Below are 12,500 nucleotides of genomic sequence, written 5' to 3' on the forward strand. Positions count from 1 at the left end.
TTAATTGTGACTTTGGAATACAAAACAACATCCGTTTCGGATAATGATCCACGCAACTGGTAGAACTGCACTGATCCACAGCATGTGTCAACAGTGTTCTTTAACAGTTGGCCCCTGTTAAAGACCTTGTGAACTTGTGGTCACATATTCGAACAGTTATGAATTTTCCGGTCTTTATTTTGAATTTATTTCAGCCAGAACTGTTATGATTCACTAACATGTGGGGCCCTGAATCGTTCCAGTATTAAACTCCAGTAAATATGAAAGCGAGCCTTTTGTGCTAAAGCCTTGCGATGCCCACGTGCATTCAATATCTTCGCCCACATGTCTGGTCTGTTGGCCTTGTTGGGGGGTTTTCCGGTGGGAACGAGACACAATGCCCCAGCCCATAAGTCAGCCGAGAGCACACCCGCCCTGCTGCAGGTAGCACTCAGCCTTGCCTTTAATCAACATGACTGTTTTCCTACCAGGAATAAACCGAATATCATTACCCATAAACTTAACCGCAACCCTGGTGCCCAACCGTATTAATATTAATTTAGCAGAAAGAGGTTGCGGCGCAGAAGTAACTATGGGCTTTCCATTAGTTCATGCATATAAATCTTTGGTAGATCCCCTTTCTCCCCCGCAATCAGATGGGGCTCGATAGAGTATGAAAATTCCATTTAGTGGTTGAATATGAAGTGCTATATCTTTTGTCCAAAACGTTGTGGAAAGAAAGGGAGGTGAAGACTTTTCTAGACATTTTTCTATTACATGTCTTAGTACTCTATTTCACTTGCCACAGGTCTGGTGCACTGATGACATTTTGTTTTGATTTGTTTACCAATTGACAACCAATTACTTCTTCACTCTTGCACACTCTGAAAAAAAAAAAACGATTAGCGAATGGGTTATGTGACCTTAATCATCGATTTTCTTTCTTTGTTTCCAATGCTTTACGTAAAATCTGTGGACAGAAACAAACATTTAGCCCACAGCAATAGGCCTTCCCCTTCCCTTCTCACAACATAACAACCACTCAGGGACTAACAATGGCAAACACAGGAAATGGACTACAGTCCACCACACACCCCATGTTTTCGCTTGTGTGTGTAATAATCCATACAGAGTGAATCGTTTGTGTGAGATGTGAGAACATGGTATTGGTCACCTTGTAGCATCACGTTGTTTGTGTTCATACTCAGAAGCCCAGAGTATGGCCTTCTAGTTGTTGTTTCTATCTTGTGCTTTATGAAGAGATTTCTTTGAGTTTCAAGTAGAGCCAGACGAACATATGCAAACACATAAAGAGATGCACACACTGGCATTAACACACACACACACACACACAGGGACATATGTTTCTGCACAGACACATACACCACAGACACACACACACACACACACACACACACACACACACACACACACACACACACCTCCATTTCTCATATGCACATACAAACACAAGTATACATGCATACAGTCTTTAAACTACGCCACAACAAAGCAACAAAAATAAGGCAGAGGGAAAAACAAAAAGCCCCTCGCGTAACTCCCAGTGAGTAATTGCAAGCTTCTTCTTCAGCAGGCTTTTGAGGGATAACCCTCGCTTGGTGAAAAAGAGTTTTCAACTTGGACACAATGATGTATGGCTTTTGTTAGCGTGCTAGCCCCTGAGTCAAAGCTCTCCAGTGGATGACTTATGGTTTCTGTTGAAGCCCCGAGCTTAAAACAGACCTTCTGTCGGCCTAGCAGTAACCCGTGCCAGGCCCTAGATTTGGTGTCAAATGCGTAGGATGATGCCCTGGTGCACGGTGCTAATAGTAAGCACATTTGGATGAAGAAATACGGCATCGAAGCTGCTGAAATTGCTGGTTGCTTCGCTCCCATAAATCACCTGGAGGGCATTACTTTCAATGTATAATATATACATTCTAAACCACGGTACATGTTTTATTGTATTGCCTACCATGCTAATTCTGCAGGTGCAAAAAGACACTAAAATGTATACATTACAGAAATTAAGAAGCAAAACAAATTAGTGACCAATTTTAGCTTATTTTGCAACTTTTGAAACAGCAGCTACTAAAATATCCAGATGTTCACAAACATATGCTTTGGCCACTATTTTGTGATCAGTAACTGCATAGAGATATTTACATGTGACTTACGTAAATTAGTCTACTAAAGCAAAGGGAGTCTCACTGCTCACTAAGATCTCACTGCTGATTGCTGCAAACCCAACCAAACCAACCCAAAAATACCTGACGCAGCTCATTGGCAAAAACACAAGTTGATACTGTAATTGGATTTCTCCTAATCTTTTGATCTGTGGTCCGTAATGAGGAGTGGGTTATCTCTCTCTTTCTCTCTCTCTCTCTCTCTCTCTTTCTCACACACACACTCACACACACACACACACACACCTGTATGATTTCCCATTTTACGGTCCCTTGGCGGCCGTCTCTGTCACTGAAGCTTGAGTGTGTGACTGGGTGTCAATCAGATTGCAGCCAGCTCAGTTCAGTTAAATTCAATTCAATTCAATTTAGTTAAATTAAGTAACACAATTCAAGGTTGCTTAATTAGTAAGTCTGTTTTGTTCTGTATAGTAAGGACAAAAAAAAATGATGTACTTATTGTAACATAATGAGAATATGAGAACTCTCTCTCTCTTTTTCCTGCTCACTATCTCTTCCCCCCATCTCCTTTCCTCCTGTCAGAGCCGGGTGGGGCCCCTCCAGTGCTCCTGCTCGGTACGACGGACGGTGTGTCGGTGGCCCAGCTGGACGGCTCACCGCCGCAACCACTGAGGCGCCTGGATGGAAACGGCACTGGCGGCCTGGACTTCAGCGCCGCCGACGAGTCCGTGTGCTGGGTGACGTCATCCGGCGAATCGTCGGGTGCTCACCTCCGCTGCGGACGCTTGAAGAAGCTCAGCGGTGTCTGGGGGGAGAGGGAGGTCAAGACCGCACAGAGCCTGCGGAGTGAGTGGACATGGCGAGCGCACTTGGCGAGCCAGCCAGCCCCACGTCACAAATGCCTCACACTCTAAATGAAACAACAAAGTGATTAACTACAAAATAACACACATTTTCTAAATTGTATAGTTACACTATAATATGGCATGGTATCAACTCTGTATATATGTCTCCGGAAAAATAAGAATCAGAGCACATCATTTTAATACAGCGATATGTGCTCCTTAAAATTACTGAAGGAGGTTATCATCTACAGTATGAGATCGAAGAATATAGGACTGATTTAGAGACGATAGACATTAGCTTTGTTATGAATCCATTCTTTTCAAGTAAATTTGATATTTATAATGTAAATGTATTGATATGTTCCTCCAGGAATGGTAATCTATCCATCAGTTGGACAATAACACAGGCAAACCTGAAGACATTATTATAAAACTTATTTGCAGTAATGGCGAGAGGAAGGAAGAAATCTATCAAGTGTTCAGTGTAAACATGTATGGGGGCAGTTGATGCAGCTCTTAGTGATAATGTATACATTTCTACCATCTGCATGCATTCATCTCAACACTAAAATGTTGTTTTAAGAAAGCATGTTTGATTACAGTCTCTGTAATTGCCTGCCAGTATTCTCTAATTCTTACCCCCCTCCCCTGTCTTTTCTCTTTATTGATTTTTTCATCTCTCTGAGACAATACTTGACAGACATTTTATAATGCACCCCCTTTCTTTCTCACTCTCTTCCAGTTAACACATTTAATGTTTTAATGGGGTCTACTTGTCCAAAGGCTCTCCTTCCGAGCCAACCGCAGCCTTTTTGATTCCATACATTTCAACAACCTCACAGCATTGCTTTGTACGGTCAAGCATGAAAACCCCACAACAATGATGGACTCTTTAAATTAACCCTTAAAGTTGTGATGGAAAATTAAGCAATAACCCCCTAGAGGCCGTAGGTTACACTGATTCTACAACAGCTAAGAGGTGTTGTTAGGCACGACGCGCTAGCAGTGAACGTTCTAAAGTATATCTGTGTTCATTGAATTCAACATAGAATTTTAGAACCTTCAATTGTTGCGGAACGGAATCTACTGTTAGAATGTTCAAAAACCCACACCTTGAAGGGTTGACCAGGCTTTGTCCTGCACAGCCTCTCCTAATGCTATCAATGACCATGGTGGTCACAGTTTGAAGGCATTACTAATTTCCTCCTGAAGTATTGCTTCATATTTCAAAGGCTGTGAACCAAACTCGCAATCTTCAGAATAAATAGTAAAGACAGTTTATCATTCAGACCTCCTACCACCAATTGTCAGGATTGTATTGATGCCAATGTGTTTTTATTGGAGACAGGATTGTCTCACTGGAAATGTTTTTTGTACTTCCCAAGAGGCAGGAACAACTATGTGTTTTTTTCTCTCAAGGTTCATTGATTCCTAATGAAGTTTTCCTGTTTCCTTTTATAGATGTGGAGCATATGGCCATAGATTGGTTCACTGGAAACTTCTATTTCATGGACCGCGTGAGCGACAGGATATTTGTTTGTAACTCGGCAGGAGACACGTGTGTGACTGTCATCGATGTGGACCTGGTAAACCCAAAAAGCATGGCTCTGGACCCATCCGTAGGGTGAGTACATGGGTCCACACATTATTAGTTGAAATTCAACAACAGCTGGTTGAACTATTTATTAATTTCTGATTGGACAAGGGGCATCCCAGAGGGGAAATATCCCAGAACATGGTAGGACAAAAACGCAAATTAACAATAGAAAACACAATATAATGTATTTGAACTCAGTTAGTTGGTAGTAGAATGGTTGTATATGCAACTGCAGTTTTATGAAAACATGTTCACATTATTTCATTTTAATATTATTTTTGAGAACATATTTTTGTTTCAAATCATCTGCTTTTATTTTATTTGTTGAACAAAAATCAAATTTGTGGACAGATGAACTTTTTTAATTCTCAGTGAATAACACTCAGGGATGAAGCAAAACTTTCATTCCACAGAGGAATGAAAGAGGAACGAATCAAAAGAAGCCACACAGAAAGATGTCATGAGTCATGATGTTCTCTCATCAAAAATGAGCATGCAGCTGGAAAACACTGAATATTCAGCTTAGCACACCAAATATTTGCTTTCCTGCTTCGCCGATTTGTTGTAGATAGTCCCTGACGTTAGAACCTCATCAACATGCACTGACATCCTTCAGTGCCCCGCTGATGCTAACCTGTTGTCCCAACCCCATGCCTGAATTCTGTAATATTTCCGTGTTTTTGTTTCAACGTTTCGCAAACAAACACAAACTTTAAAGTGAACAAAAACTTCGATTGAGCCAATGGATGTCTCTGGAACTCAGAGCTGAGGAATACCTGCCTATGGAGTCTAGCCTACTGTAGTGTTTTCCCTTATCTTTTTTTAAAAGTTTCTGCCCTTTAAGTAAGCTCCAGCCACTTAGTAAACTATTCCATAAGAGTGAAGGTTATTGACAGTTCCAGAAGTTTCTGATCTCAAAGTAGATAGATGTACTCAGCCCCCTCACCCTGCGATGTTTGTGGAGGCAGAATGATATGCGTCTATAAAGGGGAGAGATGGACTGAAGGAGGTTTTGGCTGGCTTGCCAGTGCTGATGGCTGAAGTACGGTTAGGAAGTAAACAGTGCCTCTCTTTCATCTGTTAGAGGCCATGGCCAAAGCTATTCATCAGGGATACCTTTCATACCTTTGTCAGTGCTGAAGTTGGTAGTTTATCTTCTGTTTGTGTGTGTGTGTGTGAGAGAGTGTGTGCTGTGTGCATGTGTGTGTGTGTGTGTGTGTGTGTGTGTGTGTGTGTGTGTGTGTGTGTGTGTGTGTGTGTGTGTGTGTGTGTGTGTGTGTGTGTGTGTGTGTGACTTTGTTGAAGCACCTGTACTGCTTCTTAGGAGGCAAGCGTGTCTGTTCAATTTTGGACAAAACACACACACACACACACACACACACACACACACACACACACACACACACACACACACACACACACAGTACTATATTCTGCACAAGCTGCCAGGAGTATACCACTCCAAGGCATGAGTAGTATACAGTAGACAAGCTGCCACGAGTATACCACTCCAAGGCATGAGTATAGTGTAGTATAGTACAAAAACAGGGTCTCTCTCCCCATCTTCCCTTCCTCCCTTATCTCTCCTCTCTCTCTCCTCTCTCTCTCTCCTCTCTCTCTCTTCACTATTTGGCACAGTCACTCTCTCCCTCATCCTTTCTCACTTCCCTTTCTTCTTTCTCCTCCTTTCTCGCTCTCTCTCTCTCCTGCAATCAATCTCTCCCCATGTAATTTGTTTCTCTATCTCTCTCCCTCTCCCATTCCCTCCCTCCCTTCCTTCATCTCTCTCTATCCCTCTCTCTCCTGCTTCTTCCCTCTTCCTCCCTCTCTCTTTCCCTCCCTCTCTCTCTCTCTTTTCCCTCCCTCCGTCTCTCTCTCTATCTCTCTCCCTACCTCTCTCCCTCCCTCCTTCTCCCTCCCTCCCTCCTTCCCTCTCTCTCTCTCCCTCCCTCTCTCTCTAATTGGTGAGACATGGCTACAGCTGTTTGTGTGCGGGAGGCTGTGAGTGCAGGAGGACGACTGGCAGTCAGGAGCAACGGAGTGAAAACACAAGAAATTGGGGAGTTTGTGGTTTCAGCGCAGCGTGTGCCGCTGTGTTTATGGACTCTTTTCAAGCTTTGCAGCTCAGACTTTTTTTTTTCATTCATTTTTTTCTCCTTTTCTCTCTCTTCGACTGTTGAAGACTGTTGTTCCTTGAATTTCCCCATGGGGATCAATAAAGTATCTATCTATCTATCTACCTATCTATCTATCTATCTATCTATCTATCTATCTATCTATCTATCTATCTAACTGTTGTTGTGTTGTGTGACTTCCCTTGCTATTATTATGAAAAAGGAAGTTAAAGTGCATGAAATTGCTGTGAGGGAGGATCTGAGGAGGGAAAGTGTGTGTTCCTTCAGTTTGAACTAGGCGTCCCAGGAGGGGGAGTGTGGCAGGGCAAACTTTGCTTAACCTAGCCTCTGACAGTAGTTAGCTTCCTGCAGAGCAAACCAAACAGTGTGGGTAGAAGAACGACGGGGGAATCGACTCTCTCTGTGTTCCTCACCTGATATCCCCAACCTTAATGTGATTGAGTGCAGTATGAGAGGATCTCTCTCTCTCTCTCTCTCTCTCTCTCTCTCTCTCTCTCTATCTCTCTCTCAATTCATCTTATACACGTAAATGTATCCTGGTTGGATCTCACAATGACTATAGTGTTTAGCCGTATTCTACTATACAGTCATGCTGTAATTCACAATCTTGCTATGGTACTATATATGGTACGTACCCATGTTGGCAATTATTGTGTTTAATACAATGCTAGTCAATATAAAGCTCATTAACCCTCTAATGCCTTGCATTATTGAATGCATTTGTGTGCACCCACAACAAGATTGTGCACTATCAGTATTACTGTAACATAGATTTTAGCTTCGGACTGGTAGGGTGAGAAGGATTTAGTAGTGGTGTCAACAATAATCGATTCGGCGATGCATTGCAATGCGGGGCATGCACGATTCAGCATCGATGCGGCAACGTGCCATAATCGATTATGTCACTGCTTATTTTCTGGCCTTGAGTGGACAATAAAATTGTGAAGTTTCAATTACTTCTGGGGGCATTTCCGGAGCAACGTTGTAGTGACATGCACAGCCTGTAGCTACATGCTAAGCGGCAGCACTAGCTAGCATAACAACAACACTAAAGAATCAAGATGACGGAGGGAGATGAACGCGATAGACGGGTAATTAAAAACGCAGCCAAAGCTTGCAAAGCGGATATCTGGGCACATTTCGGATTCTACAAAGTTAATGGGAAACTAGACAAGACGTACGCGGTGTGTAAAACCTTCCACACTAAAATCAAGCACGTTGGCAATACAACTAACTTCACGAACCATGTCGATCATTGGCATCTTGAGTTGGCTTCGTTACTGTGTGTACAGTATGTGCAGGGTAGGAATTTCACGACGGCCATGGCCATCGTTGCCCGAGGTGGCCATGATGCCCCTTTGAAAATCAGAGGTTTACAGGCCACGGTGGCCTTGGTGTCCCCTTCTTTTGATATTCTGTTTTGCATCCGACTAATAACGATTTTTATTTAGCCTATGTCAAAATAAGCATTCACAGCGCAAATTAATTTAGTATTTTACGCAGTGGAGAAAGTGACAGCGCACGGCAAGAAAGAAAGTGCATCCAAATTCACCCATTCTTCTCAGTTGAACTACTCGCAAACGAGCCTACTCATCACACAGACATCACAAGTAGCCTATCACATCACATGAAAGAGCTTTTTCTCAGCTTTTAAACGATGTTAGCCGTTAATTGCTGTGGTGAACAGTTCATGAGAAAAGTAAATAATAGAATTCAATTTAAAGGAACCATATGTAAGATTGTGGCCAAAACTGGTACTGCAATCACTTTCAAATTACTGTAGAGCGTTGTATCCCCTCCCCCTCCCCCCTGACTCGAGGTTGCCAACCCGGAATGCTGAAACACTACTGACTGTGATTAGTAAATAGGTGGAGGGTGGCGCATCAGGCCAAAACACAACATGTCATGACAAAACACAACATCAACATCAGTTCAGGGCTGCAACTTCACTTTTTAAATGACAATATCCTGGCAGGACTACTGCTATCAGTGATATAAGTATTTGAAATGAACATGTATTCTTAATGTCTAGTGGCATATCAGGGCCATTTTATGATTAATTGAAATACATTTCTTACATACGGTTCCTTTAATCATAAATTCTACTGAAGGTTCTGCGGCCATCTCCCTACCTATTCATATCGGTGGGATACTTTACGAACCCTTCGTTCAACACATAACAAACCATATATCAAAATAAACAGCTGACCTTACCGAACAGAAAGGTGTAAAGTAGTCCCCTGTACAGTTAGCCGTTCCAGAGTAATCCAGCTTTAAGTTTTACAATGTGTTTAAATTATTAAACTTATTAAAATGCCATATCCAATACCCTGTACCATTCAATTTTATTTGATTTAATGATATTTATGTCAAAGATACAGGAAAGTGATAATACACACATAGCAGCCAATAAAATCTTTTGTTCAATATCTGACGGCTTGTATTGCCACATGACCTCAAAATTTGCCTTGTTGTGTGCAGTAGAATTTTGATGCATCGCAATGCATCGTTACCTGGTGAATCGTAATCGAATCGAATTGTGAGGGCAGTGCCAACGCACACCCCTAGGATTTAGTGCTGCAATTCCCTCTCCAAGAGAGAAAAAAACCCCTCTCTCTCATAACTTTCCTCTAGCAGTTTCTGTGACCTTTCAATCTTTTTCGGTGGTGGCGGCTTTGTCAGTGACGTGTGGCTGACTGCTGACAGGTCCACAGTTGACGCAGCAGTCCCCCTTTGCTTTTTTATCATCTCCTGTCTCAAGGCCGTGTGTGTGTGTGTGTGTGTGTGTGTGTGTGTGTGGGTGAGTGTGTGTGGGTGCCTCAGACACTCAGAGAGACCTTTTGTGTGTCTTCAGTGCAACCCTCAAGGGCTGATGATAAGGGGTCAAAGGTCACTCCATCCCTCAATCCTTTTTTGAGTTTTGATTATCTGACTTGCTGGATTGACTGGGCTTTGTTGCTGCTGACTAGCTATGGGGCTACTCCCCCCCCCCCCCCCCCCACACACACACACTCACACTCACACCCACACCCAAACACACATGTACACAGACAGACAGTCACACACACAGACACACTCATACACAGACACACACGTACATACATACACACACACACACACACACACACACACACACACACACACACACACACACACACACACACACACACACACACACACACACACACACACACACACACACACAAACACCCTCTGTCTACAGACTTATCAAGCCCTTTACAGTATATGAACAGGGCTAATGCAGCACTCATTTTAAGCAAGTCTTTGTGGACCTGCAGAGTTGCATAACTGCAATTTAACTCCCCAACTCCTCCTCAACTTTGTTTGCCACTCTTTGTGACCCTCTCCCTCTCCCTCTGCCTGTGTCTGCTGTTATGCAAGCCTCCCCTGCCAGCCTGCCTCTGTGTCTGTCTTCATCCACCCCTGTGCTGACGCTGGTGATGGCGTCTGAATCATCACTTGACCTAGGGGTCCTGGTGGACATTGACATGCCTACAGCATGTGTCCAGGACCTTCTTATCCGGACCCACAAGTGTCTGGAGTTGTGTTTGGAGGTGATAACGTTCTGTGGCGTGGGGGAGGCACCCAAACGGTTATGCTCTGAACTGGGCTTTCCAAATGCTGTCCACCACATCACTTCAACGTGCCATTTTCTCTCCATATGGTTTTATTCCATTCTTTCTATCTGCCCTCTTATCTTATCTTCTCTTTTCTTCTCTTCTCTTATATTCTATTCACTCTTCTCTTCTCTTCTCTTCTGTTCTCTTCTGTTCTCTTCTCTTGTCTTTCTCTTTTCTTCTCTTCTCTTCTCTCCTCTTCTCTTCTCTTCTCTTCTCTTCTCTTGTCTTGTATTGTCTTCTCTTTCTCTATCTTCTCTTTTCTTTTCTTCTCTTATATTCTATTCTCTCTTCTCTTCTGTTCTCTTCTCTTGTCTTTCTCTTCTCTTCTCTCCTCTTCTCTCCTCTTCTCTTCCTTTCTCTTCTCTTGCCTTGTCTTGTCTTGTCTTGTCTTGTCTTGTCTTGTATTGTCTTGTCTTGGTTTCTCTTTCTCTATCTTCTCTTTTCTTTTCTTCTCTTCTCTTATATTCTTTTCACTCTTCTCTTCTCTTTTCCTCCTCTTCTCTTTTATTGTTCTATTGCACTGTTCTATCTGCTCCCTCCATCGTGTTGTGAGCAGGGTATTGGGTTGGCACTGGATTGGAGTGCTACGGCTGCAGGCTGAGGGAGATAGCTGAAGCCGCGGTTGATTGGGTTCCAGCTGAACATGGGAATGGACAAGAGTGGATTTGTTTAACTATTTCTGTTTCAAAGGAGAAGAAGTTGTCAAAATTGGACCAGAGTGTTCTCTGTGTCCATGTTGGCTTTTATCCTCGCAAATTCTCTCACAAAAGAAATGTCTCCTTTGGTCTCTTTGAGAGGAATTGATGAATACTGTGTAGCTTCTTTTATCTGTTTTGCACTTATCTGTGTGCATTTGTGTGTTTGTTTAAGACAGTAATTAAAGTGCGGTGAAAGGCTTGAGTTGTTCACTTTCACTTGTCTCATTAGAATCCTCACATCTACGGCCAATTTCAGCTCTCTCGGCCCTTTCATATTTTGAAGGTAGTTTGTTCCATCATCCTGATACAAGCCAGCTAGTCGAAAAGTCAAGGATGACATTTATTCATTTCAAGAGCACATTTATTCATTCTTTTTTTTTTCTCTCTCTCCCTCCCTCTCTCTGTTAATAACAACCAAGGATTGTGCTGGCACGTCATGTCCAGAAAATCGGCTTTTATCACTGGAAATCTCTTTCTGTCAGACTCTCCACAGTCAGGTTGTGGGAATGATTATAATCCAGTTCCCATTTTTACCTCCAGAGGCATAGATTACTTGTGATATGATTCGGATGTGTGCCTGTGGACTGTGAATTTAAGAGCTCCTCTGCAGTGGTCCCCTTGGTGTTTATTTCTGATTCAGTCTGCCTCCTGCGATGATTCACAGAATTTTCACAGCTGTTGCTTCTGCCGCTTCAGTCCGAAATCACAAATAAATCACAGAAGTGTCTCCACAATAGTGTCATTGACTCATATCTGGGGGGGGGGGGGTGATCTCAAAAGCTATTCTTAGGTTGTCAGTAGCTGCAGTCATCTACAAATAACAAATACTCCATAGTAGGAAGGATACAATTATTTCTGTTTGTCAATATAAGGTCCCCAAGGTCTTCATTTCATTATTTGACTAGTGATTGCATGTGAATGCATTGTTATAGCACAACATACAATAAATTGTCATTTCTTATTGACAATAGTTATAGTGAATGGTAGTCTTAGCATTGTGGTGAATAGATAATTAGCAATGCAGCAAAACAGTAGCATCTTTCAGGGATATCCAGCTATATGGGTAAGGTTGCTGGTGGTTATGTGGGAACTTATCAACGATGCAGATATGTTTTAAAACACTTTTGCAATTACTGTTATTATTGTAATGTCTCTCCAGGATGCTCTTCTTCACGGACTACGGGAGCACAGCGAAGGTTGAGAGGTGCAACATGGACGGCACCAACCGGACCCGGATAGTGGATTATAAAATAGAGCAGCCGACAGCCATCACACTGGACTTGGTTAAAAAGCTTGTGTACTGGGCTGATGCCTATTTGGATTACATCGAGGTGGTGGATTACAACGGCAAGAACAGACTGACCATCATCCACGGGACGCAGGTGGGTGCCAAGCCAGGAAGAAGCTAGCTTGAACTGGTGCCAGTGCAGGTCCAGACACATATGCTATTTGCCAAAG

General features: G+C 42.8%; 1 protein-coding gene across 1 annotated transcript in view; it reads left to right on the top strand.

Moving 5' to 3' along the window:
* Positions 1 to 12,500, top strand: part of LOC143099865 (low-density lipoprotein receptor-related protein 1B-like) — a 38,209-nt gene that overhangs the window by 4,567 nt on the left and 21,142 nt on the right. The window contains exons 2-5 of the mRNA XM_076262775.1: positions 2,709 to 2,972; positions 4,433 to 4,595; positions 10,119 to 10,316; positions 12,202 to 12,424. Of these exons, the coding sequence (XP_076118890.1) occupies positions 2,709 to 2,972; positions 4,433 to 4,595; positions 10,119 to 10,316; positions 12,202 to 12,424 (848 nt within the window). The remainder of the gene's footprint in view (positions 1 to 2,708; positions 2,973 to 4,432; positions 4,596 to 10,118; positions 10,317 to 12,201; positions 12,425 to 12,500) is intronic.

The sequence above is a fragment of the Alosa pseudoharengus genome, unplaced genomic scaffold (assembly GCF_046254945.1).
Source record: "Alosa pseudoharengus isolate Yale_2024_CS ecotype anadromous, Long Island Sound unplaced genomic scaffold, YU_APseudo_1.1 YU_APseudo_1.1_scf_3, whole genome shotgun sequence".
Classification (NCBI taxonomy): Eukaryota; Metazoa; Chordata; class Actinopteri; order Clupeiformes; family Clupeidae; genus Alosa; species Alosa pseudoharengus.